Here is a 23683-nt window from a genome sequence, read left to right on the forward strand (position 1 = left end):
AAGTCTTCCTGAATTGTCAAAACGGATCCCCATCTGGAAAAGGTTGGAACTGCTGCGATAAAGTAAGGACCAGCCTTAATCTTCTAGCCCAGTGGTTTCAACTCGTGGTCTGCGGACCCCTGGGGGTCCACAGCTTGTACGTAAGATTTCCAAAGGGGTCTGCATGTTTCACTAGAAAGGGCTGCGTATCTTATTGCAAAGCCAGCTCCCCAGCCAGACTTTCAGATCAAAGAGCATGAGCTCCAGCTAAACAGCCGGCATCTGGGAGCTTATCCAAACTGAGCTGTGTTGGAAGATTTGCCCCACAATCCTGTGGAGCTGCGGAAGAGCTTTGAGATCCTGGGGAGGGGGGAGGAAAGGGTTAATATCCTGCCCTGCGATGGCAGCAGGCCCTCTGCAGATCAGGGGTCAGATTCACTCAGCATGAAAGGGATCTTACACCTGGCACGGGGTTACCACTGCATCACTGTGCTGCAAGCCAACAGGAATGCAGAAAGCTGTGAAATCAAGGCAGCAGTCCTGGGGTGTCCCACTCGGCAAGGGGGTACAAACAGGGTCAGTCCTGGTTTTTGCCAATACAGGCTCTATGGGTGTCACAGTGGGGTCATTCTTCTCACGCTGGCCCCGACGTGCTCTACAACCTCCCCTAAGCAGGGGTCAGACTAGGTGTGCCTCATCGGCCCTTCCGGCTCTACAACCTCGGCATTTTCTGGGTGGGAAAAGCAGGCAGAAGGGTGCTAGGGTATAGGTGGTGAGTTATATGGGCCCTTAGGGTCCAGGCTCTAGGAACGTGGGCCCAGGTCCACCGATGTTTGAGTTTATATTTTCAGAGTCATCCCGGGGCAGCCATTCCAGGCCCCGCACTTTGGGGGCCCCAGGCTTCAGTGGAACATGGGGTCCAGGGCAACCGGGGTGGGGGGCTTGCAGTGGGCCTGGCACTGGCAGCCATGAGCAACCTGGCCCAGCCTGCTGCACTTTGCTCCGCCCGGCCTTCTGGCTCGTGGCGTCGCTGAGGGAGGGGGCAAAACTGGGAAGAGGCAGGGCAGGGCTTTGGGGTGGAGCAGGAGCAGTGACTTAGAGGAAAGGGTGAAGTGGGCATTGCATAGGCTGGAGCCAGGTGGCTCACTCCTGCAGGATCCAGGCCCCCGGGTAGTCCCCCAGGCTGCCCTGGACTCCTGAAGTGCAGGGATCCCCAAAGTGTGGGCCCAGGGTGGTTGCCCCAGTGCATTCTATGGACATGATGACTCTACTTGGACCTGTTCTGGGCACCGTCAAAAATTATACCAAGGTGGCGCCCAGTGCTTGGGAGAGGGTTTCTGGGCATCCACGGAGAATCCCCAGGCATGGGTTTGTGTTTTCCCTTTGAGCGAATTCTAACCTGTGTCTCACGCCTCCTCCTTCCTACTGTCTCCATTTCCACAACAAACCCGTTCTGCCTCTCTTCCCTCTCTTCATCCTCCCGGCTGGGGCCTGCACATTCTTCTCCCAACCTTTCCTCGTTCTCTCTTTCTCCTTCTTCCCTTGCCTCCCTCTCCCCGCCTCCCCTTCTTCTCTTTCACTGCCAGCCCATAATTCCAGACCTGCTGATGAGCCCCAGCGACCAAGGCGATGGAGACCTGGAGATGGAGTACCCAGAAGACCGAGGGAACTGGACCGGGAAGCTGGATTTCCTTCTCTCCTGTATCGGCTACTGCGTGGGGTTGGGGAATGTGTGGAGGTTTCCGTACAGAGTTTACTCCAACGGAGGAGGTACGTGCTCCATCATCCCCTCTTCAGTCGTGCCACTTCTGTACCCTTGTTGAGAGGGGTTCGTGACAGAAGGAAGCTTTGCTTATGTCCCTTTCTCCCCTCCCCTCTCAGGGTACGTCTAGACTACAGGCTTTTGTCAACAGAGGCTATGTCGACGGATACTGTCGACAAAGCTTCTGTTGACAAAGAGCGTCTAGACTACATCCAGTTCTGTTGACAAAGCAAGCCGCTTTGTTGACATGAAAGTGTAGATGCAAAGGACAGTGTGGGTGTGTCTAGACTACAGGGTTTTGTCGAAGAAAGTGGACTTTTGTCGACAAAACTATACCTGCGTCTACACTGCCGCTAAGTTCTGTCGACGTAACATCGACAGAACTCGGCAGTTTTGTTGATGGCAATAAGCCTCATTCTACGAGGCATAACGGGGAGGTCGACAAATGCCTTTGATGTTGACCGTGGAGCATCCAGACTACAGCGCTGTGCCGACAAACAGCTGACCGGCACAACGCGGCAGACATTTTAATTTAAATGAAGCGGCGATTATTTAAATTGCCGCTTCATTTCCCTTAGCCTACAACCCTAATCTATGTGGCTCCGTCAACGGAGCCATGTAGTCTAGACGTGCCCCAAGAGACCTGCCTCTGCCTGGTCTCTGTTCAGATTGGCCTGAAAAGGCAGCCTAGAATTGACTTGAGTAGATTAGTCCACTTCTGTGAGGCTTGGTATCTCCGTACGGTGTCTTACTCGGGACTGCAGATTACTTCATCTGATGATGCCCTGGAAGGATATACAGCTCACGATGCTGTAGATATATATATTTTGTTAGTCTCTAAAGTGCTGCTGGACTACTCATTGTTTTTTTAAGGTCTATGAATCCCTCTTGGTCTTTGGCACCACCTCTGCAGCCACCTTGTCTTGGTGTTGGTCCCATCCAGATCTCTGTAGAGCAAACATTTCCCCTGAATATTCATCCCACTCACGGAACGAATTGGCATTGTCTAATCCTGCCCTTTGTGCAATCACTCCCTACAAATGATCCACCCAACAGACTTCCCCAGCATGAATATGGGTGAAACCCACGATGTCACAGACTCTTCACAAGGCAATAATTAACCACCAGTGACAATTGCCAACTTGACTCCTGAAATTCAGGCTTTTGTCTGCTCACACGTGTCACCCATTGCAGGAAGGGACACATCATCCTATGGCCATCCTGCACAAATCTTCTCAGTCGGGCATTTGCAAATAGCCTGCAGATGAAGAATTACTGGTACTCCAGAGAGATATTTGCTAGTAAGTTGGAACAGTAAATAAACTGGAGACTATGACAGGCTGTTTGCAGAGAATTCAAGGACAGGAAATAAACCGTTCTTGAGGCGTTATTTGCCCAGCTCTCATTGGCCCAGATTCTAAAAGCTACGTTGAGTCAGAGCTGGGCCTGGGTGCCTCTAATAAATTCCCCAGATGCTGCAGGAAGTGGTTAAGATGAGGGATGTGAAAGGTTATCCGATTAACCAGTTACCAGGTACGGTTTACCAGGTACGGTTGCTAGATGGTCTCAACAAAAATACCGGACACACTTGACATTACATCACAATCTACATGACGTCTTATTTAGAAAATACCAGACATTTCTATTTTCTCATTTCTATTTTCTCAATTTGTTTCCCGAACAGAAAGCTCAAACACTGGATTGTCCGGTTCAAAGCCAGACACCTGGAAACCCTATTAACGTGGGTGGGGGGCTGCTCCAGCATGGTACGGCAGGCTCAGTCAGGCCGGAGCAGCCTGATGTGAGTGGGGGGCACTTCAGCCCAACTGGAGCAGCCCCCACTCATGGCAGGCCCAACCTGGCCAAAGCAGCCCCCATCCACAACAGGCCTGGCCTGGCTGGAGCAGACCGCTGTGCTGCGGGTAGGGGGGTGCTCCAGCCCGGCTAGGGCAGCCCCCGCCTGCGGCAGAGCCAACCTGGCTGGAGTAGCCCAAACCATGGCGAGGGAGTCTGGCCCACTGCTCCACACCATGGATGGGGGGGGGGGGGGGAGGAAGTGCTCCAGCCTGAGTTGGAGCAACCCCCCACCAGGCTCAATTTAAGTGGTTAACTGGTTACACATCTCTAGTTCAGACTCAGCTGGCGGCAGGCTTCCTGGCCAGCACAGGAACCTGATGCAAGGGGCCACTTTGCTGTTGGGGTGCCACCTTTGCAAAAGAGATGTAAAATGAAGGCCAGGCCTGCTGGCTGGACCTTTTCCCTCATGTAAAGGTGCTAGCCCTGGGGTCCTGACCATAGTCCAGCGATAATAATTCCATTCGGCCAGCTGAAATCCCCCCCAGCGTTGAAAGCTTGACCTAAGAACTGATGCTTAGCCTCGCTGGAACTGCAGTTGGCCGCAGAAGGGGCTGTATTGCAGCGGTGGGGGAGGGATCCCACAGATACAGGGTCAAATCACCGTCCAGGCATTGGCTCCGGTCACTCTGAGATGCTTCAGGGTTCCAGGAGCTTTATACCTGTATCTATCGCCTGTCCCTGCATCAGTCTCCCGTCTCACCCTCTCTGTCTTTTCTGTCTCCTCCAGGAGCTTTTCTCATCCCTTATTTCATCATGCTGGCAATATGTGGCATCCCCATCTTTTTCATGGAGCTCTCCCTAGGCCAGTTCTCCAGCCTCGGGCCCCTGGCTATCTGGAGAATAAGCCCGCTCTTCAAAGGTGTGTGACCAACCCCAGTCCCGTCCTCTCCTCCCTCCTGCCCTCCCGGCACAGAGAGAGAGAGAGAGACAGAGAGACAGATATATATATATATATGGGTGGGTGGGTGGGGATAGATAGGTATGGGTATGGATATGCCCCTCTCCTATTCCATGTATTCAAACTAGGCCCTACAAATAATCACACTGGCCCTGTGCAATCCCCCATCCCCCGTCCCCCCCGCATAGCGGGTGATAATTCCTTCATGTGGCTCAGCTTTGACAGCTCCTGGCTGTGGTTTAGGGTTCATTTTCGATTCCTAACAGCTGGTCTGTTGGTACCAAGGCCTGGGCCCCCTTGGATGCCAGTGGGGAGGGCGAGTGGGTGTTGTATCTCTGCCGTGGCCCTGAGCTGTGTTTACGTCTCCCCTCCCATAGGTGTCGGCATGGGCACGATCCTGATTGTCTCGCTGGTGGCCATTTACTATAACATGATCATTGCCTATGTTCTCTTCTACCTCTTCGCGTCCCTGACAAACAACTTGCCCTGGCAGCACTGCGGCAACTGGTGGAACACCGAGCTGTGCCTGGACCACCACGTCATCAAGGCAGCGAATGCTGCCACCCCCTTCAATCTCACGAACACGGTCAGCCCTAGTGAGGAGTACTGGAGGTAAGGAGGCTAGCAAGCGAGGGGGACAGAGCGGGGCGGGGATCGGAGTGAGGGAAACTGAGGCAGGCGCCATGGCGACGGGTTGACAACACACACACTGTGGCATGGGGCACACTCACACTCGCTAAGTGCATGAGGAGCTGGGGGCTGTTGTCGCAGCCTGGCCTGCGGCACTGCACTGGGGGGGATACGCAATACCCCAGCTGAGCTGCTGGGATCACGCGCCTGCTCGGGGCTGGCTCTGCTGACGGACAGTTTGCTGTTTACTCACAGATACAGAACGCTGGCGCTCGGTGATGGCCGGAGGGGCCTGGGTCTGAGCCGGGATGTGTGCACTTGTACTATGTGACGTGTGCCTGTTTGATTCAGCAGAACCCGGTGCCAGCAACGGCCTGGGTTTGTTGCTGGCTGTTCTAACAGGCGGCTGCACAGTCTTGGGAGTTTAGTCACTCGCAGAGACTGATGCTTCACTGGCTGTCTCATGGGATGCAGGGCTGTGGTTAGTGGATGACCACTAGTGATGGTTCCATGGACTGTTTTCAAAGCAGTCCTTCTCTTTATGGGGTGGGAGAAGTGGGTCTCTCTGACTCTTCAAGGCTGGAATTTGAACAGCTTTTGTGGCTGTACAAACCCCCTGAGCCTCATTTTACATTGGGCTAAGCACAGGATGCTTGGCAGCAGGTGAGGCTCCAAACACTTGGGTGACCAGGCCATAGAAAATTCATCCTCTGACCCTTTAGGTGCCCATTGTGGCAGAGGCAAGTCTGGGAGTCATGTTCTCAGTTGCTAGGTTATGAACATCTGTGCTCTCCGGCCATGATGGAGTCTCCCATGGAAGAAGCACGTGACTCAGCAGTCGGGTTAATGTACATGGCCTTGGGACACTGGAACTGTAGCCTATTGAAAATAGCTCTTTTGCATCGTTTGAGACAATTCACCTAAAATCCAGCCTTTCTCTGAGGACCTTTCGGTTCCTTAAGGAGTGGTCAGGAATTCACTTAAAGGCCCCCCAAATCAGAGTCACATCCCTGGCTGCCCTTATATGCAAAGGGATTTTCAGGCTCACTTTTATTGGCACAGTCCCCGTTAGCTTCAGGTTCTGTGCTGCTGCTGCTGCGTAAAGTCTGGGATCGCAACAAGGAGAGTGGTCCCAGATACCTTACCGAAGGGAGGGCCCTGCCTGTTTATTAATGGGTCTCCTTTTGCCCTAGTCGTTATGTTCTGCATATCCAAGGGAGCTCTGGGATCGGGGATCCTGGGAGAATCCGCTGGAATCTGTGCCTATGCCTGTTGCTGTCCTGGGTCATTGTGTATCTCTGTATCCTCAAGGGAGTCAAGTCCTCCGGCAAGGTAAGACCACGAGTCCTTCTCCTGCAGCCCGTCGGCTTTTGCTGCACAAGAATGAACTTGATGGGGTTAAGCATTCAATTGCAGGGATCTACAGTACTGGTGTGTGCGTGGGTGAACATATGTCTCTCTTGAAAATACCAATTAGGGGAATTAGCTCTCTTGCTAACTGCAATGGCTATCAATAGGCACAGTTTGGAGAGGGTGGCAATTTGCACATCATCAAATGCCGCCCAGGATTCAGGGCTGGAATGTGTTTAATGCCACATCTCAGATGAAAGCAGCATGGACTTGGGCCACAGTCAATTGCATGGATCTATCACAGAATTCAAAATCAGCTGGACAAACTGGAGAAATGGGCTGAGATAAACAGGACGACGTTTAATAAAGACAAATGCAAAGTGCTCCACTTAGGAAGGAACAATCAGTTTCACACACACAGAATGGAAGTGACTGTCTAGGAAGGATACGGCAGAAAGGGATCTAGGGGTTATAGTGGACCACAAGCTAAATATGAGTCATGATTCTGGGATGCATGAACAGGAGTGTTGTGAGCAAGACACGAGAAGTCATTCTTCTGCTCTACCCTGGGCTGATTAAGCCTCAGTTGGAGTATTGTGTCCAGTTCTGGGCACTGCATTTCAAGAAAGATGTGGAGAAATTGGAGAGGGTCCAGAGAAGAGCAACAAGAATGATTAAAGGTCTAGAAAACAGGAGCTATGAGGGAAGACTGAAAGAATTGGGCTTGCTTACTTTAGAAAAGAGAAGACTGAGAGGGGACAGAATAGCAGTTTTCAAGTATCTAAAAGGGTGTTACAAGAAGGAAGGAGAAAAATTGTTCTTCTTGGCCTCTGATGACAAGACAAGAAGCAAGGGGCTTAAATTGCAGCAAGGGAGGTTTAGGTTGGACATCAGGAAAAACTTCCCAACTGTCAGAGTGGTTAAACACTGGAATACATTGCCTAGGGAGGTTGTGGGATTTCCAACTCTGGAGATATTGAAGAGCAGATTAGACAGACACCTGTGTGGGATGATCTAGAAGGTGTTTAGTCCTGCCGTGAGGGCAGGAGACTGGACTCAATGACTTCTCAAGGTCCCTTCCAGTTTTTGTGTTCTATGATTCTACGCTCACAGTGGCCTGTCCAAGGTTGTGTTTCCCAGCTCGTAAGCTCACACAGCAGCAAGGGGCAAGATAAAGCAGATTTTTAGCTGCACAGAGACGCTCCCTGCAGGGCATCTTCTTCAGCATGGGCTTGTGCTGCTGGCCATCAGGTGAAGCTCCCTGTGTATTGGGTCAATGCAATAAGAACAGGTCTTCAATTCAGCTCCATCTGCTCTTCCTGCAGGTTGTGTATTTCACTGCCACTTTCCCGTACTTCATCCTGATCATGCTGCTCATCCGGGGCGTGACGCTGGAGGGGGCCTGGAAAGGAATCGAGTTCTACCTCACCCCCCAGTTTGATCACTTGCTGTCTTCCAAGGTAAGGGGATGGGGACGGGGACGGGGCACTTCCCCTACAGAGCGAGGTTCCGTTACCGCATCAGTCTGGGATCCCGGCTTTTGACGGCTGCTTTCCAGTGATGCCAACACGCAAAGCAGGGGAATCCCCCCAATCTGACGCGTGCAGAAAAGAAAAGCTGCCATTGTATAAGGACGTTTAATGTCACAGTAGGTCAAGCTGATTATTAGTGGCTCTAATTAACACTCTGGGTAGCTGATTGGCCTGCCAAAAAGATGTAATATCATTTCCTGTCTTTCATCGTAGGGGGAAACGCCCACTTATGGAATTCTTTGCAGCCAGATCCTTGCCGCCAGACCCTCACCGGGGCACAATTAGACTGGGGAAGAGGCATGCAAGATATAACTTTGGCTGCCCTTCCCCTCTCACTGCTCACCTCTTGAGCATTACTGCTTAGCTAACGTTAATTATTTTACCCCATCATCTCAGTGTATTAAAGAGCGATTGAATACGTTTGCGTAGTTTTAATTGTGCCTAGTAATTTGCAGAAGTGGAAATTTTTTACGGGTACTATCGTATCACATCCCCCTGGGGGGTTGCTAAAGGCATAGGGGTTGGGACCCCCCCAGCAAGTCCCTTTCACCTGCTTGGCTGCCCACTGCTTAGCAAGGCAGCCAGGGAGCTGGCCGCGAGCAGCTACAGCTGAGTGCCCCGGCCGGCCAGCTCCTCTGGATTTGGGCCCCCTGTGGCCAGTGCAGAAACACGTGGGCTGATTCCCTTCTGCCTCCTTGGGGTGATGGCCCATTGCTGGGGCCATCTAATGTAACCAATATGCAAGTAGGCTGACTTCCCTCTTCCACGTGGGCACCCCCAGATCCGATAGGCTCTCCAGTTCAGAGCAAGTGGAGAAGTCCAAGCATGGACTCCAAACACCTTCCGAGGCTGGTTGCACCAGGCCAGGGCAGGAGGCCACTGCGGTATTTTGTAGTTCTCGGGGAAGGAAGCCCAGCAGTGAAGGGCACTGGAAGCTGCCTCACTTTACCTAAGTGACCAGCACTTTCCGAAGGGGAGCGGAGATTTGCCCTCCTTTCAGTGCAGTGAATTCTTCTTGCTTGTTCCCTCTTCCCAGGTGTGGATAGAGGCGGCTCTGCAGATCTTCTACTCCCTCGGGGTGGGCTTCGGGGGCCTGCTCACCTTCGCGTCGTATAACACCTTCCACCAGAATATTTACAGGTGGGTTTCCAGCCTTCACATGGGAAATGGAGGTGAGCCTCAGGATGGCCCTCACAGAGGGGTTCAAGCTGAGCCAGGTCCTTCTCGTTAGACAAAGCCCCTCTTCCCAGAACGGAAGCTGCATATCATGGCGTAGAGCAGTGTTTCTTAAACTTTTTAAGACCAAGCAACACCAAACAATATTTTTTTTATGGGGGACACCAAGGATTTTTTGTTTAGAGAGAAAAAAAAAAGGAGACTTGCCCCTTTAAGGGCGGCCATTCCCAAGGGAAAAGTTGTTGACCAAAAAAAAAGCCCTCAGTGAAAAGTTGTTGAGCAAAACAAAACCTGAACAGTTTGCCCTTTTATCAGGAGAGGGCAGCCATTTTGAACTCTGTTCTCTGCGGCACACCTCCAATTGCCTCACGGCAGTGTTGTCTTCAAGTTGTCTTTGTCAAGTCCAAGTCGAGTCTCAAGTCCCTAAAGTCACTTTCGAGTCAAGTGTCAAGTCGAGTCTCAAGTCTTAATTTAAAAAATGTCAAGTCGCTTTGGTACAAGCCATCCATATCGGCATTTTTGGACAATTTTTTCACCAAGTCGATTTAACAAAATTAGCAAGTCTCAAGTCACAAACAATGAACCCGAGTCGAGTCTCAAGTCGAGTCACCTAGGTGACTTAAGTTGGACTCAAGTTCAAGTCGTGGGACTTGAGTCAGCAACTCTGCCTCACGGCACACAGGTGTACTGCGGAACACACTTTAAGAAACGCTGGTGTAGAGTGGCAGATACAAGAAAGAAGCAGGTGAGAACCACAGGGAAGACAGGGATGCATGGAGCCCAGTGGCAGCCTGTGAGGAGAGGTGCCCACGTCTGCATAACCATGCAGGAGAAGCAAAAGCCAGGCACTGAGGGCTGCTGTCTCCCGCCGGATTCCTGCCCCCAGCAGGCGCTGAGGAGCTGAGAGGGGTGTTTCACAGCCGAGCTGGGCTGAGAACAAGCATGAGAGCCCCCAGCATTGGTGTTCCCTGATGTTAGTAATAAAACCCCAAAGCAGCCTGGGAAGGCGCCCAGAGATGGTTCCACTTTTCTGGCTTCTCTGTGAGTCCACCTCTCCATCGGCTCCTCAATGCTGAGCTTGCCAAAGAGAACAGAGAACGCCCTCTCTCTTTCCAACTAGGGCACCCATCTCAGCTTGGTGCCAGGGTCAGCTTGTGCCCCCAAAGTGGGTCTTTTCTTGGTGCCTGCAGCAGTCAGCATCTGCCTCCTCTCGCTTCTCTGGACCCCCTGTGACCTCTCAGCAGCGCAGTCTCTTCAGGCTGTGGCAGGGACACGTTCAGATCAGCTGCTGTCTGTTCTGCAGGGACACGTTTATAGTCACCCTGGGCAACGCCATCACCAGCATCCTGGCCGGATTTGCCATCTTCTCCGTCTTGGGCTACATGTCAGAGGAACTGGGCGTCCCTGTTAACCAAGTGGCAAAAGCAGGTCAGATAAATAAAAATACCTTCCTTCTTTTTCGTGTGGGTATGCGTGTGGGGGGGGGGGGGGAGGCATGTGCTGTTTGGGGTACGTATGTAGTTCTTTATAAGACTCAGGTATAATAGTTTAAAACAATAATGGCTTTGCACTTGTAAAGACTGTTCACTGGACGATCGCAACACACGACAAGGTGTGTGAGTGTGTGTGGGGGGTGGTTATTGGCCGGTGGTGGGTGGGAAAACTGAGACACAGAAGGCCACATAGCAAGCCTGGGGCTGAGCAGGCATTAGCGCAGGAGTTCAGAATTTGGGAGCACAGTTTAACTAGCCAATTGATGGAGCCTGAAATCAGCCTTTAACAGGGGCCATTTCCATGGCATTTTTGCCCACACTGTCTCCACCAGTGCAGCCGGCGCTGGGCCCGGAGCCTTTCCCAGGGAGCTATCCCTCCATCCCTGACATGAGTCTAAGCTGCTGCTGTGTCAGGACTGTAACGGGGGGGTCTAGGTGGAGAAAGCAGCCGGAGCCAGCTCAGGCATCCCCAGGGAGGAATCTAAGCTCAGGTGGAACCTATTTCTCCAGGGACACCGGCAGGCCCCCATGAGCCAGCACTGAGGCAAACCCATAGCAGGTGTCACTGAAAGCAAGGCCTGGCAAGAGGCAGAGAGCTGGGGGTCGGATGCCACGCAGGAGAGATGGCTTGGGAGCCCCTGGGACGCTCCGTGCCCAGTGCAATGGGCACCAAGCACTGCCAGGTCATGGGTGGAGGAGGGGTTGGTGTTCCTTACAGGGGGGAGGCACTGAGCCGCACACACAGTGCCTGAGCATGTGGGCACTAGACAGCCCCCCTACCCCAAAACCAGGCCAGAGCACTGAAGCAATAACCAGCCTGAAGAGCCAGCTTCTCGCTCCCTCTCTGCGAAGCCGCTGACTGATGGCAGGCCCGGGGGGAAGCCCCGTATGAGAGACGTCAGCCACCCAAGCACAGCGGTGCAGGAGCTCCTGTGGCGAGCCCCAGAGGAGCGGCCCTGCGTGACATCCCCTGTCGCTCAGTGCTGAGCCCCCTCTCGCCCCCCCCCCGGGGCTCCTGTACGTGCTGCAGCCGTACCAGGCCGCATCCGGGGTGGCAGCGGGGTGGTGGGGAGCAGCGCCAGACAGACACCAGGCTGAATAAAGCCACACAGCTTCACGGGCTGGCACTGCCTGTTGCATCAGTGCAGCAGGAGGCAGAGGAGTAGGTTTGGGGGGAGCGGAGCAGGCAGCACTCAGACAGGGCCTTGGTGGGTGGATAACGAAGGAGGCCGGGCAGAGGGCCCCCCTCTAGTGGCTTCCGGAGACTGATCCTGCCGCTTCCCCTCTCAATGGCCGTTTCCACGCCGGCTCCTCCCCAGCCGTCGGGGGCTTACGTTCTTGCAGTGAGTGGGGAGAACTGAGGTGCAGGGGACTTCCTCCATCCTCAGCCCGTGCTACTGCTGTTCCTCCAGCTGGGGAGGCTGGGACGGAGCAGCTAGGAGCCACCAGCAGGGCTTCCCATAGAGCAGGGGTGGGGAACCTCAGGCCGGGGGGAGGGGTCGATGTGCTCGTTGCGGGGGCCAAGGGCTCGCCGTGCCCATCGTGCCATGCGCAACATTCTTGTTTCTCTAAAAAGCTTTGAAGTCTGGACGCCTGCCCCCTCCCACTGTGCCAGCCCCACCTTGCTTCGGCTAGATCCCACGCCTAAGAACACCTCTTGTAAGACACCTCTCCCCCACCTGCCGGGGTACCCGTGCCCCGCTCCCTCAGCCTGCTGTCAGACGTGGATGCTGTACAGTCCCATTCACCGGCTCATTCTCGGCCTGTCCCCTAGGTCCCGGCTTGGCTTTCGTCGTGTACCCCCAGGCCATGACGATGCTGCCTCTTTCTCCCTTCTGGTCTTTCCTTTTCTTCTTCATGCTGCTGACCCTGGGCCTGGACAGCCAGGTAAGGACACAGCGTGCGAGTCCCAGGAATATTACCTCTCCCCAGCACACCGCCCCCGGCTTAAAGCAGCCTGTTTCCCTCACGTGCAGTTCGCCTTCCTGGAGACCATCGTTACTGCAGTGACAGACGAGTTTCCTTATTACCTGCGGCCCAAGAAGGCGTTTTTCTCAGCCATCATCTGTATCGCCATGTACCTGATGGGGCTCATTCTCACGACAGAGGTAGGCGATCCGTCCCACCGGCCGGCGTGGCCGAGTCAGCTTCGACTGGATTTGAAGGGCTCACTTAGAGGAGTATTTACAGGGGGATGTTTGTCAGGTCCACCACCGAATATGACCAACGCAGGAGGAGGGGGCTTGGGAAGAAAAATGGATGGAGGGTCTGTCTCACCGAATATGGCCAACGGAGCAGAGAGGCTAATAACAGAGCCGTGACTCAGTCTCAGGGAATAATTTATTCAGCCAGCAGAGCCAGGGAATTATCAATTCAGCGTGAATTTTCCACACTTGAGATTCAAAATCTCAGCTGCGTTTGGCCTGATACGTGACAGGACGTTACTTCTGTCCTGACTGGACAAGCACGCAGACAGGGTAGATGCACTGGCAGGTGACTTGCGCATTAGCTGCCCCATAATTGTCAGGTGGCTGAAACTCAGCCTCCCATATGTAACCAGGAAAGGACCCCAAGAGAAGACGTCCCAAAAGGTGAGGGAATAATGGGTCCTTCCCTGAGTCTGGCTGCTTGTCCTCTCTCTCCAGGGAGGGATGTACTGGCTAGTCCTGCTGGATGACTACAGTGCTGGGTTTGGACTCATGGTAGTGGTGATTACAACCTGCCTGGTGGTGACACGTGTCTATGGTAAGGGAAACAGGCCTCCATGGATTCTCCGGAGCAGGGAACATGGTGAAATACCTAGAGGTTCATGCAAAAGCTTGTGGGGCAACAAGGCCATGGGAGTCAGAGCCTGGGAGGAGAAACTAGTAGATTCAGTGGGTGTCTGCTGGAGCGGGTGTAATGTCTAGTGTGTGCAGATGAACGCCATGTCCGAGGGCTAGACCCCTCAGCTAGACCCCTCAGCTCTTGTTGCTTCCCTGGTGTTATCCAGATCAAGCCAGAGACGTTTGGGTCAGCGAGCCAGCTAAGTGAACCCCCTTTCTTATTCTCTCAGCTCCGAGCAGAGAAACTCTCTGTGAGGCAGGAGAAACGATACCCCCTTGGTGCTGCTGGCTCTCTGGCCCCATGGCAGACACAGCCCAGTCCCTGAGCTGTCCCGGGATGGGGGCTCCGTGGAGCCCAGGGGATTGCAAGGAGGGACTGGGTGATTTCTGATGCCATCTCCTCCTATCTCTAGGCATAAAGAGGTTCTGCCGGGATATTCACATGATGCTGGGCTTCAAACCCGGGCTGTACTTCAAAGCCTGCTGGATGTGCCTGTCGCCGGCAATGATGCTGGTAACTGAGCTTCCCTTACTCTGCCCACGCCCCGTTGTCATGGTCACCACACCATTTGGATGAGTCCCTTTGGGGCAAAACATTTCCCAGAATCCCTGGATCTCCTTCTCAGCCGGCAGAATGGAGTGGTCCTTACACGCTAGTATCCGCACGGGCCTCTAATCTGCGTTGTCTTGGTGGGGGCTGTGCAGCCCCTTCCCATCCCACCCTGAGGAGCCCAGGTACCTGGGGAGGGGTCACTAAGTTTTAAGGCCTGGGGAGGGGTCACTACATTCTAAGGCGCAGGGAGGGGTCACTACGTTCTAAGGCCCGGGGAGGGGTCACTACATTCTAAGGCCCGGGGAGGGTCTCTACGTTCTAAGGCCCGGGGAGGGGTCACTACGTTCTAAGGCCCGGGGAGGGGTCACTACGTTCTAAGGCCCGGGGAGGGTCTCTACGTTCTAAGGCCCGGGAGGGGTCACTACGTTCTAAGGCCCAGGAGGGGTCACTATGTTCTGAGGCTGGGTCTGAGTGTGAAATCCTCAGCAGATTTTGGATGCCAGCCTGTGATGATCCTCAGGGTAGCTAGGTCTGGGAATCACCTTGTTTCCCTCCTGCTGCCAGCATGAGAGTCTTGCTTGTGATTAAGTGGGTGTCGAAGACACGCTGGTAGTGAAAAGAGCAGCGTGTTTATTACCCCAGGCCGAAGGAAGAGCTCCACGGAGCTTGCTGCTCTCACCAGCCGAAGCTGGTCCAGTAAAAGCTACTGCCTCCCCCAGCGTGCCTCGCCAACACAGACAGGTACAGGCGACGAGTGTGTCGGCAGCGAGAGCAGCCAGCTCCTTGCACAGCGCGGAACTGACAGATCACAAGTGACCCATGTGACCCCGGCTTTCATTTGAGAGTTCGCGTGATGCTGGTTGGTGAACCAGATTGTGCGTCCCAGAGACAGGCCTTTCCTGTCACCCGCTGGCCAGCTCGCACTGCGGGGCCGGGGCTCACACAGCCCCAGCAAGGACTTTCTCCCTGTGTTGCAGACCCTGCTCGTGTACAATATAGTCAAGTACCAGCCCTCGGAGTATGGGAGTTACCGCTTCCCGTACTGGGCCGAGGTCCTGGGCATCCTGATGGGGCTGTTCTCCTGCCTGATGATTCCCGCAGGGATGGTGGTCGCAGTGCTCCGAGAAGAAGGGACGCTGTGGGAGGTAAGGGGCAGGCGGGGATCCTGTACGAAGGGTCGGGACTCGACCTCTCCAGGGCGTCTCTTCCCCTGGCAGCGTTCCCCAGCTCTCCCCCCCGGTCGGCGTTTCTCTGTGTCATCGTCTTGCTCTCTGGGTCCCGCTGGGTAAAAGACAACCCTTCCGACTCGCTTGGGAGTCTTCTAGCCATCGGCTCTGGGGGCTGATCCCGGGTTTGACAGCTGAGAATGGGGCCTCCTTTCGTATTGGGCTATCACACGCTGGCGGAAGGGGAGCGGGGGAGGGCAGTTGCCTTGGTGCCTGGCAATTTATAAGGTGTTGGGAGCCAACAATGCTCCTACGGCTGCGGCTGGAGCTCTGGGCCCTTTAAATCACCGCTGGAGCCCCGGGTGGTGTGCTCCCGGAGGTGCTGAAGGGCCAGTTGGGGGAAGCTATTCCCCGTCCTCCCGCTGCACCCCAAGACCCCACTCCTTCCAGGAGCCACCCCCACCCCAGGGGCCTGACACAGCTACTCTGACCATGCAGCCTGCCCATCCGGCGCCTTCTCACTGCAGCGTGTCTAGGGGAACTTCCCTCCGGACTCACTGCGGTTTTGGTCTGATAGCTCCCTCCCTCTCCCAGCTCTGCCCAGCCTTAGGGAGAATGTCAGGAGTCCTGGCAGGCCTGTGTTGTTCAACCAGCACAGAGTGGATTTAATGCAGCTGCCCCAGCCCGGGCCAAGGCCTCACCTGGGTAGCCACCGGTTCTCCTCCCGCCCTCCCGGTCAGCGAATCCCAAGAGCTGGTGTACAGGACAGCACCAGTCTTTACACTGGTGTGGGGCCCCCTCTTGTGGTCTTCCCGGGAGAAGTCCTGGTTATTCCAGCTGCAGAACTGGCATGCTCATCCCGAGAGGAAACAGGCCCTGCCTCATTTCTCTGCCAGGCCCTAGGGCGACAGACTGGGACATCCCTAAGCGTGGCTCTCCCCGGGAGAGGGCCTGGGCACAGGTTCCGGGCTGGGAGGGGGTCTGGAGGCAGCGTGCTGGGGAGGGGTTTTCCCGTGGCACACTGCACAGCCGCGCTGGGCGTGCTTGCGTCTCGCTGAGCCACTCGACGGCTGGGACGTTCGCATTGCGAGCTGCACGACGAAACCAGTGAGACTCCCTGGATCTGCCTCGGGAAACCGCAGTTCCGACGACAGAGGCTAGAGCCCACCCGGAGGAACAGATTCCCATACGTGGCTCGCCCAGGCCTTCCGTGGTCCCATCGTGGGCTGGCCCTGAGTCACAGAAACGTAGGCCTGGAAGCAGGGGCGACATGTGGGGGAGGGGGCAGGAAGGGTTGTGCCCCTCCCCCCACCGTGGTGAGGCGGGGCAAGGGACCCACAGCTGGCAGGGCCAGATCCTCTCCTCTTCCAGCCATGCTGCCGGGCTGCGGCACTCTCCCAAGCAGCCCCCAGCCACGCAGCAGCAAGAGAGGGATGGAGCCCCTCTCCCCCGCCAGGTAATGGGGGGAGGAGAGGGGGTGACACAGCAGCACTCTCCCAAGTCCCAGGCCGTCTCTGGCCATGCTGGTTGGGGTGCTGCTTGGTCCCCGGTGCAGAGCAGTGGGACAGACACTCCCCCACCCCAGGTAACGGGGTGAGCGTGGGGGTCCCGTGGGGAGATCCCGTGGCCAGTGCCCCCTTTGTGTCCCTCCCACTAGTTGCCTATGACGGGAAGAGACCGCCAGAGATCAAATCTGCTTCCCTGGCATGAGGCAGGAACGAGAAAACCAGGCGCATCCTTGAGAAGTGTTTGCCCAGCCCATTCGTAGAGCTCTCCCATGGGGGCAGGCCTACAGCCTCCCCCGGAACGTGTCCCAGCACTTCACTGTCCTCCTCATTACACCGTTTTCCCGACTATCCAGGGGTGCTGGGCCTCTTTGTACAGCGAGGGCACTGAGAGTCATTGAACCAAACTGCAATGGGGGCAAAGGGGGTAATTGCCCCGGGGCCAAGAGGGTAATTGCCCCGGGGCCTGGTGATTTAGTGAAGGCAACCAAAGCCCCAGACTCTTTAAATCGCCGCCAGAGCATGCTCTGGGCTGTTGTGAGGGCACTTGAGGGCTGGTCGGCCCAGCCCCGCCCCTTCCCCATGAGGCTCCGCCTCTCCCAGGAGTGCAGAACTGCCCCCCCCCCCCTGCCTTACCCAGGGGCCTAGCGAGGCTGTTGGCCCTGCTGCCTACACTGATCTCTAACCTAAATCTCCCTGCTGCAAACGAAGCTGATGACTTATGGCCCTGCCATTGGTGGACAAAAACAATTGATCACCGCCCCCTCTAGAACCACTGTTTGTTTATTTGAAGGCTGTTACGGAGCCCTTCAGCCTTCTCTTCTCCAGACTAAATACGCTCGGCTCTTTCAACCTTTCCTCCTACAGCAGAATTTTCTGCACAGCTGGTTCGTGTTGCTCTCCTCTGGACTCTCCAGTCTGCCCACGTCTTTCTTCAAGCCCAGCTCCCAAAATGCGTGAATCCAGCTGAGGCTTTGCCCGTGCCAAGCAGGCTGGGACAGTTACCTCCTCCCCTGGCTGACATATAAGACCCCTGTTACACCTCCCTGAGGGACTTTTGACACTGCAGCATCCCACAGTTAACAGGATCGTCTGGTGACCCTCTGTCCCTCCCAGATCCTTTTCAGCAGTAGAGCTGCCTAGCCAGCAAGTCCCCATTTTGGAGCTGTGCTTTTCCCTTCCACAGGGCAGCGCTTCAACCTCGTCTCCACCGTCCTACATGATGCACAACGAAGAGGGAAGGGACAGAAATAATAAGTGCCTGTAGCACTGTAACATGCGAGGCTCCTTCACAACCGTTAATGCTGGGTCTTAATGGGTCTGTGCTTAAGGCTCCCCACCTACTGCCTCAAAAGCCACCTCTATGAGCCCAGGGCACCTCTGAGCAACAACTGAGCACATGGGCCTACAAAGGGCCCTAGCTGCGTTTGGCATGGCCTCGGGTTTTGGACAGCAGCTAGGGACAGGGGTATGTGGAGTGCGGCAGACCAGCTTCTGGCTGATGCTCTGAAGTTTCGGCTAGCCCTGTGCGGCTCTGTTCACACTGGCAGGTCCTTGTGCAAGAACATCTTGCACAAAGGTTCTTGCGCAAGAACTCTTGCACTAGAACATGTCCACACTGCCATGTACTTTTGCGTAAGAGCATCCATGGCAGTGTGGATGCTCTCTTGAGCAAGAAAGCTCAGCTGGCCATTTTAGCCATAGGGCTTTCTTGCTCCAGAAACCCCTGCCTCCCATTCACATTGCCTTCTTGCGCAAGAGGGCTTACACTGGTGCGAAAAGAGCGTAGCTCTTGCACAAGAAACCCTCTCTTCCCACGCTTTATTGTAAATCTTGTTGCGCAAGAGCGGCGGGCAGTGTGAATGCTCTGCAGAAGAACGGCAGCTCTTGCTCAAGAACTCGCCAGTGTAGACAGAGCTGGCATGTTTAGCAGCATCTTCTCTCCCTGCTGCTGTAGAAAAACACCCCTAAACCTTAGCAACAGCCTTTCCCACTCCCATGTTAACATACCCCAGAAGCCTAGATCCCTCCTGCCTGGCCCAGAAGCAGAGATGGGTGGCTTCCAGCCACCACCCCCTAGGAGGTAGGAGGAGAACTCTAGTTCGCTTGTGCCCTAGACCAGGGGGAACCCTAGCCAAGTTCCCAGAGACTCCGCTGCAACGAGACAGACCCCAGCTCTCCCAAGGCAGCATGACCAAGCTGACTCCCAAGACAGCGACAGGCGCGTGTCCTTGGGAAAGCTGATTCTTTCAGGTTTTTTTTCTTTTTCTAATTCCCTGACAGAAGGAAACACACAGCTGAGAAAGCTCAAGAGGCAAAGCTGCACCCAGATCCAGGTGTCTCTGCAGCTTTGGCAGCCGGGGAGGGATAAAGCTGGGTTCTTGCTTTGGTCCAGTCTCGCATATAGAGTGATAAAATAAAAGGACCCCCCCCCCCCATCAGTTCCTACTTCCTGCACAGCAAAGCCACAGCCCCTAGGACCCACCATAACACAGGCAGCCACTTAATTCAAGACACCCTGCCCCATCCCCATAGACCAATAGGTTACTAGCACACTGCAGGGGGGGTTTATACTGAGCTTCCTTCCCATCATGCCTTGGGACAGGGCTACCCCCCCACCTCTCCAGTCTTTAATGGAAGGGTGAGTCAGCCAATCCCTGCCCTCTGTGCCTGAGTATTCCACCCCCCCTTCCTCCCCCGCCCCTCTTCTCTTATGCAAGCAGATGCTTCTGCTGGTTGCTGGTAGCTGCTGATTGCTCATTAAGGCAGTGGCTTAATCAACTCTGGTGGGGGAAGCTGGAGATTTTCCCAGCACCAAGGGAAGCTGCTTCACAGGGGAAGCCCCTCCCCACCTTTCACTCTACCCCACCCAGTGTCCCTGCTCTCAAAGCCCTTCACCCTGCTGGTTAGCCTGCAGGTGTGTCAGGCCATGGCCTGATGGACAGAGCACAGCAGCTCAAGAGCTGCCTCCCTTGAGGCCAAGGGGGAAGTGGAGGCTGTGGTATATCTAGACTTAGTGAGGTATTGAATACAGGCTCATGTGACCCCATTAGCAAACTAGGGAAACATAACCTAGATGGAACTACTATAAGGTGGGGCTGTGTCTAGACTGGCCAGTTCTTCCGGAAAATCAGCCGCTTTTCCGGAAAAACTTGCCAGCTGTCTACACTGGCCGCTTGAATTTCCGCAAAAGCACTGACTTCCTACTGTCTGAAATCAGTGCTTCTTGTGGAAATACTATGCTGCTCTCATTCAGGCAAAAGTCCTTTTGCTCAAAAGTTTTGCGCAAAAGGGCCAGTGTAGACAGCTCAGATTTGTTTTCCGCAAAAAAGCCCCAATCGCGAAAACAGCAATCGGGGTTTTTTTTTTTGGAAAAGCACATCTAGATTGGCACGGATGCTTTTCCGCAAAAAGTGCTTTTGTGGAAAAGAGTCCGTGCCAATCTAGACGCTCTTTTCCGAAAATGCTTTTAACGGAAAAGTTTTCCATTAAAAGCATTTCTGGAAAATCATGCCAGTCTAGACATAGCCTTTGGGTGTATAACTGCTTGGATAGCTATTCCTGGAGAGTAGTTATCAATGGCTCTCAGTGCAGTTGGAAGGGCATAACAAGCGGGGTTCTGCAGAGATCAATTCTGGGACCAGTTCTGTTCAATATCTTCATCAACGATTTAGATACTGGCATAGAGAGCACGCTTGTAGAATATGCAGGTGATACCAAGCTGGGAGGGGTTGCAAGTGCTTTGGAGAATAGGATTGTCATTCACAATGATCTGGAGAAATGTCTGAGCTAAATAGGATGAAGTTCAATAAGGACAAATGTAAAGGACTCCACTTAGGAAGGAACAATCAGTTGCGCGCATACACGCTGGGAAATGAGTGCCGGGAAGGAGTACTGCAGAAAGGGATCTGGGGAGGTCAGAGTGAGCCACAAGCTAAATATGAGTCAACAGGATGACACTGTTGCAAAAATAACAAAAAACCCAAACATCATTCTGGTATGTGTTAACAGGAGTCTTGTAAACGAGACACACCAAGTCATTCTTCCGCTCTGCTCTGTGCTGATTAGGCCTCATGTGGAGTATTATGTCCAGTTTTGGGTGCCACACTGCAGGAAAGATGGGGACAAACTGGAAAAAGTCCAGAGAAGTGCAACAAAAAGGATGAAAGGTCTAGAAAACATGACCTGTGAGGGAAGGTTGAAATAAGTGTGTTTGTTGAGCCTGGAAAAGAGGGGGGGTCATTATAACAATTTTCAAGTATCTAAAAGGTTTTTATAAGAAGGAGGGAGGAAAAAATGTTCTCCTTAAACTCTGATGCGAGGACAAGAAGCAATGGGCTTAAAGGGGCTCATGTACCCCGTGGCCCCAGGTAGCAGGTGTAACACGACTGTTCATCTCCCGATCCCAACCACAGAGAATCCAGCAAGCCAGCCGGCCAACCATGGACTGGGGCCCTTCTCTGGAGGAGAACAGAACCGGCATGTATGTGGCTACCTTGGCTGGCAGCCAGTCCCCCAAGCCCTTGATGGTCCATATGAGGAAATACGGGGGAATTACCAGCTTCGAGAACACGGCCATCGAGGTGGACCGGGAGATTGAGGAAGAAGAGGAGTCCATGATGTGAGGAGGCCACGAGCCCTGTGTGGAGCAGAGAATGGGGGACTGTGCTGCACCCCTGAACTTCCATGGTTGCACTTAGGCACTTCGGGCTGGTGAACCGGCCTCTCTAGAGGCAGCTGCGAGCTGCTGACCTTCCATAGTCCCACGGGACGTCCCAGCCTCTCCAGGAGAACGTTGCTGAGAATACCAGTGTTGCTGAGTTTTCCATTTAGTGTGGCAAGCTGTGTAATGACTCTGTGTTAGCACCCCAGTGTCTGGGACCAGGTACCTGGACCCTACCCTCACCAGGCCTCCCCTTCTCCCCCAGCCTGGGTGGTCTCCACCCAGAGTCATGACTTATTGACTCCTGTGTAAAGACGGTGACATGCACCCACGTTGCACTCCTTTTGCACAGGCCTCAGTGAGCCAGACACTGGCGAACGAGGCCAGTTGTTGTTGTTTGTTGTTGCTAACTCCTATTTAATCCCAATGACGCACAAACATTGTGGAGAAAGGAGGTCTTGGTTGACCCTGCCCTGTCAGTGGAGCGCTGTGAGTTCCCGGTGCCTGTAGGTGCCACTCCTACTGAGATCCTCCAGCAAGACCAGCATGGCCATTCCTGATAAGTGAATCTAGGGGAAAGGAAAGCTCTGGGAGCAGAGTGCAGGCCGAGGGCCCCTACTTCTCCTGCCATTGCCCTGTTTCTTCCATTCCTTTGCAATGCTGTGGCCTCGGCCATCTCAGCCCTGGAGCGAAGGATGCGCCAGACCCGCCATGGTTTGGTTCGCTTGTGCTGAGCTGACTGCCCTGTGAATTATGAATGAGGAGACGTTGGAAGTGTTACTAAAATAACTCCGCAGAAAGGAATGGAAAAAACCTCTCTGCACAGTTGCTTGCTGGGCACGGAACCCCCCTACTCCCCGCCCCGCTGAGGGGCTGCCTGCAACGTCCTTTCCAGTCAAGGACAGAAATCCAGCCCCACAGAAATGCGGAGACAGAAATCTCCGGTACCAGAGTCCACTTGAGGTGGGCACCGAACATCTTCCCTTAGCTCCCTGGTAGTCCCTGCTCTCGAAGTGCGAGGTGGGAGGGGGCTGGAGGGTGCTCTCCCCTTATCTCACACGGCAATAGGGAAGTCCCAGACTGGCAGTATAACTCCAGGGGTGCCCTGATTGCCCCCGGGCAATCCTCTCCCTATCTGCTCTGTTGCAATTCCTCCACACGCAGCTCTCCACACCTTCCTCCACCAGCAATCGGCGGGTCTGTCACCACCGCAGGGACATCTGCACAGCACCCAGTAAAAACACTCGGTGGCAGCTAGGCTGAGCGCTCCACCCGCAGAGTGGGGCTTGCAGGGCTCGTGCTGAGGAGAGCAGACTCGCCGTGTACACATTCAGGCTCCGCTGAAACCCGCCCAGGCTGGGAGACCTTCCCCTGTCGCCAGGCCTCAGCGCGTAGCCACGGCCTCAGCGTTGGAGGCCAGAGAGTCCTGGCAGCAGCATGGCTCTGTGGCCTGAGCTTTCCAAGCCGGTGGGGTCTGGCCGCTGGCATGGGTGCATCTGTGCATCCGCAGCCCATGTCCTGCAGGTGCTGTGGTGTACGGAGGGGGCCGGGCACCCTCCTTCTTAAGGAGCAGCCGTTCAGACCCTCGGCGGCCTCCCGGGTGGTGTGTTGTGTGTGGTGACGTGTGTTCTCGAGTGCGCCCGTGTCCTTGGTGTAACGTTGAAAACAAAGTGAAGAGCCACCCTTCTGTGCGTGCTGTTTTCATTGCGCACTGGGCCACATGGGGTGGTCCCTGGCGGCTCCCTGGCACCATTCGGTAGTGGGCAGCGCCACCGTGTGGGGAAGGAGGGGGATTTTCACTTCGAGCAGCGTGTTTCAGACACAGCACGGACCGGCCTAAATGCCTCCCTTCACCTGAGCTCAAGCCAACCTGAACACAGGTGCCAAACTCCCTGTCCCTGCCTAGAGGTTTAATAAAGAGAAATGCAAAGTGCTCCACTTAGGAAGGAACAATCAGTTCCATACATACAAGATGGGAAGCGACTGTCTAGGAAGGAGCATGGCGGAAAGGGATCTAGGGGTCATAGTGGACCACAAGTTGAATATGAGTCAACAGTGTGATGCTGTTGCAAAAAAAGCAAATATGATTCTAGGTTGTATCAACAGGTGTGTTGTAAGCAAAACTCGTGAAGTCATTCTGCCGCTCTACTCTGCACTAGTTAGGCCTCAGCTGGAGTTCTGTGTCCAGTTCTGGGCTCCACATTTCAAGAAAGATGTGGAGAAATTGGAAAGGGTGCAGAGAAGAGCAACAAGAATGATTAAAGGTCTAGAGAACATGACCTATGAAGCCAGGC

At 54.5% G+C, this 23683-nt stretch overlaps 1 protein-coding gene across 1 annotated transcript; it reads left to right on the top strand.

Moving 5' to 3' along the window:
- Positions 1-1343: 1343 nt before the first annotated feature.
- Positions 1344-23059, top strand: SLC6A7 (solute carrier family 6 member 7). Its single transcript, XM_006138235.4, has 13 exons — positions 1344-1749; positions 4326-4457; positions 4874-5108; positions 6320-6458; positions 7802-7936; positions 9045-9148; positions 10488-10612; positions 12452-12564; positions 12654-12785; positions 13323-13422; positions 13916-14016; positions 15033-15200; positions 21142-23059. The coding sequence occupies exons 1-13, from the start codon at positions 1344-1346 to the stop codon at positions 21349-21351; spliced, it is 2100 nt and encodes a 699-aa protein (XP_006138297.2). The 3' UTR covers positions 21352-23059.
- The last annotated feature ends 624 nt before the right edge of the window (positions 23060-23683 follow it).

Source organism: Pelodiscus sinensis, chromosome 17 (assembly GCF_049634645.1).
Source record: "Pelodiscus sinensis isolate JC-2024 chromosome 17, ASM4963464v1, whole genome shotgun sequence".
NCBI classification, from domain to species: Eukaryota; Metazoa; Chordata; order Testudines; family Trionychidae; genus Pelodiscus; species Pelodiscus sinensis.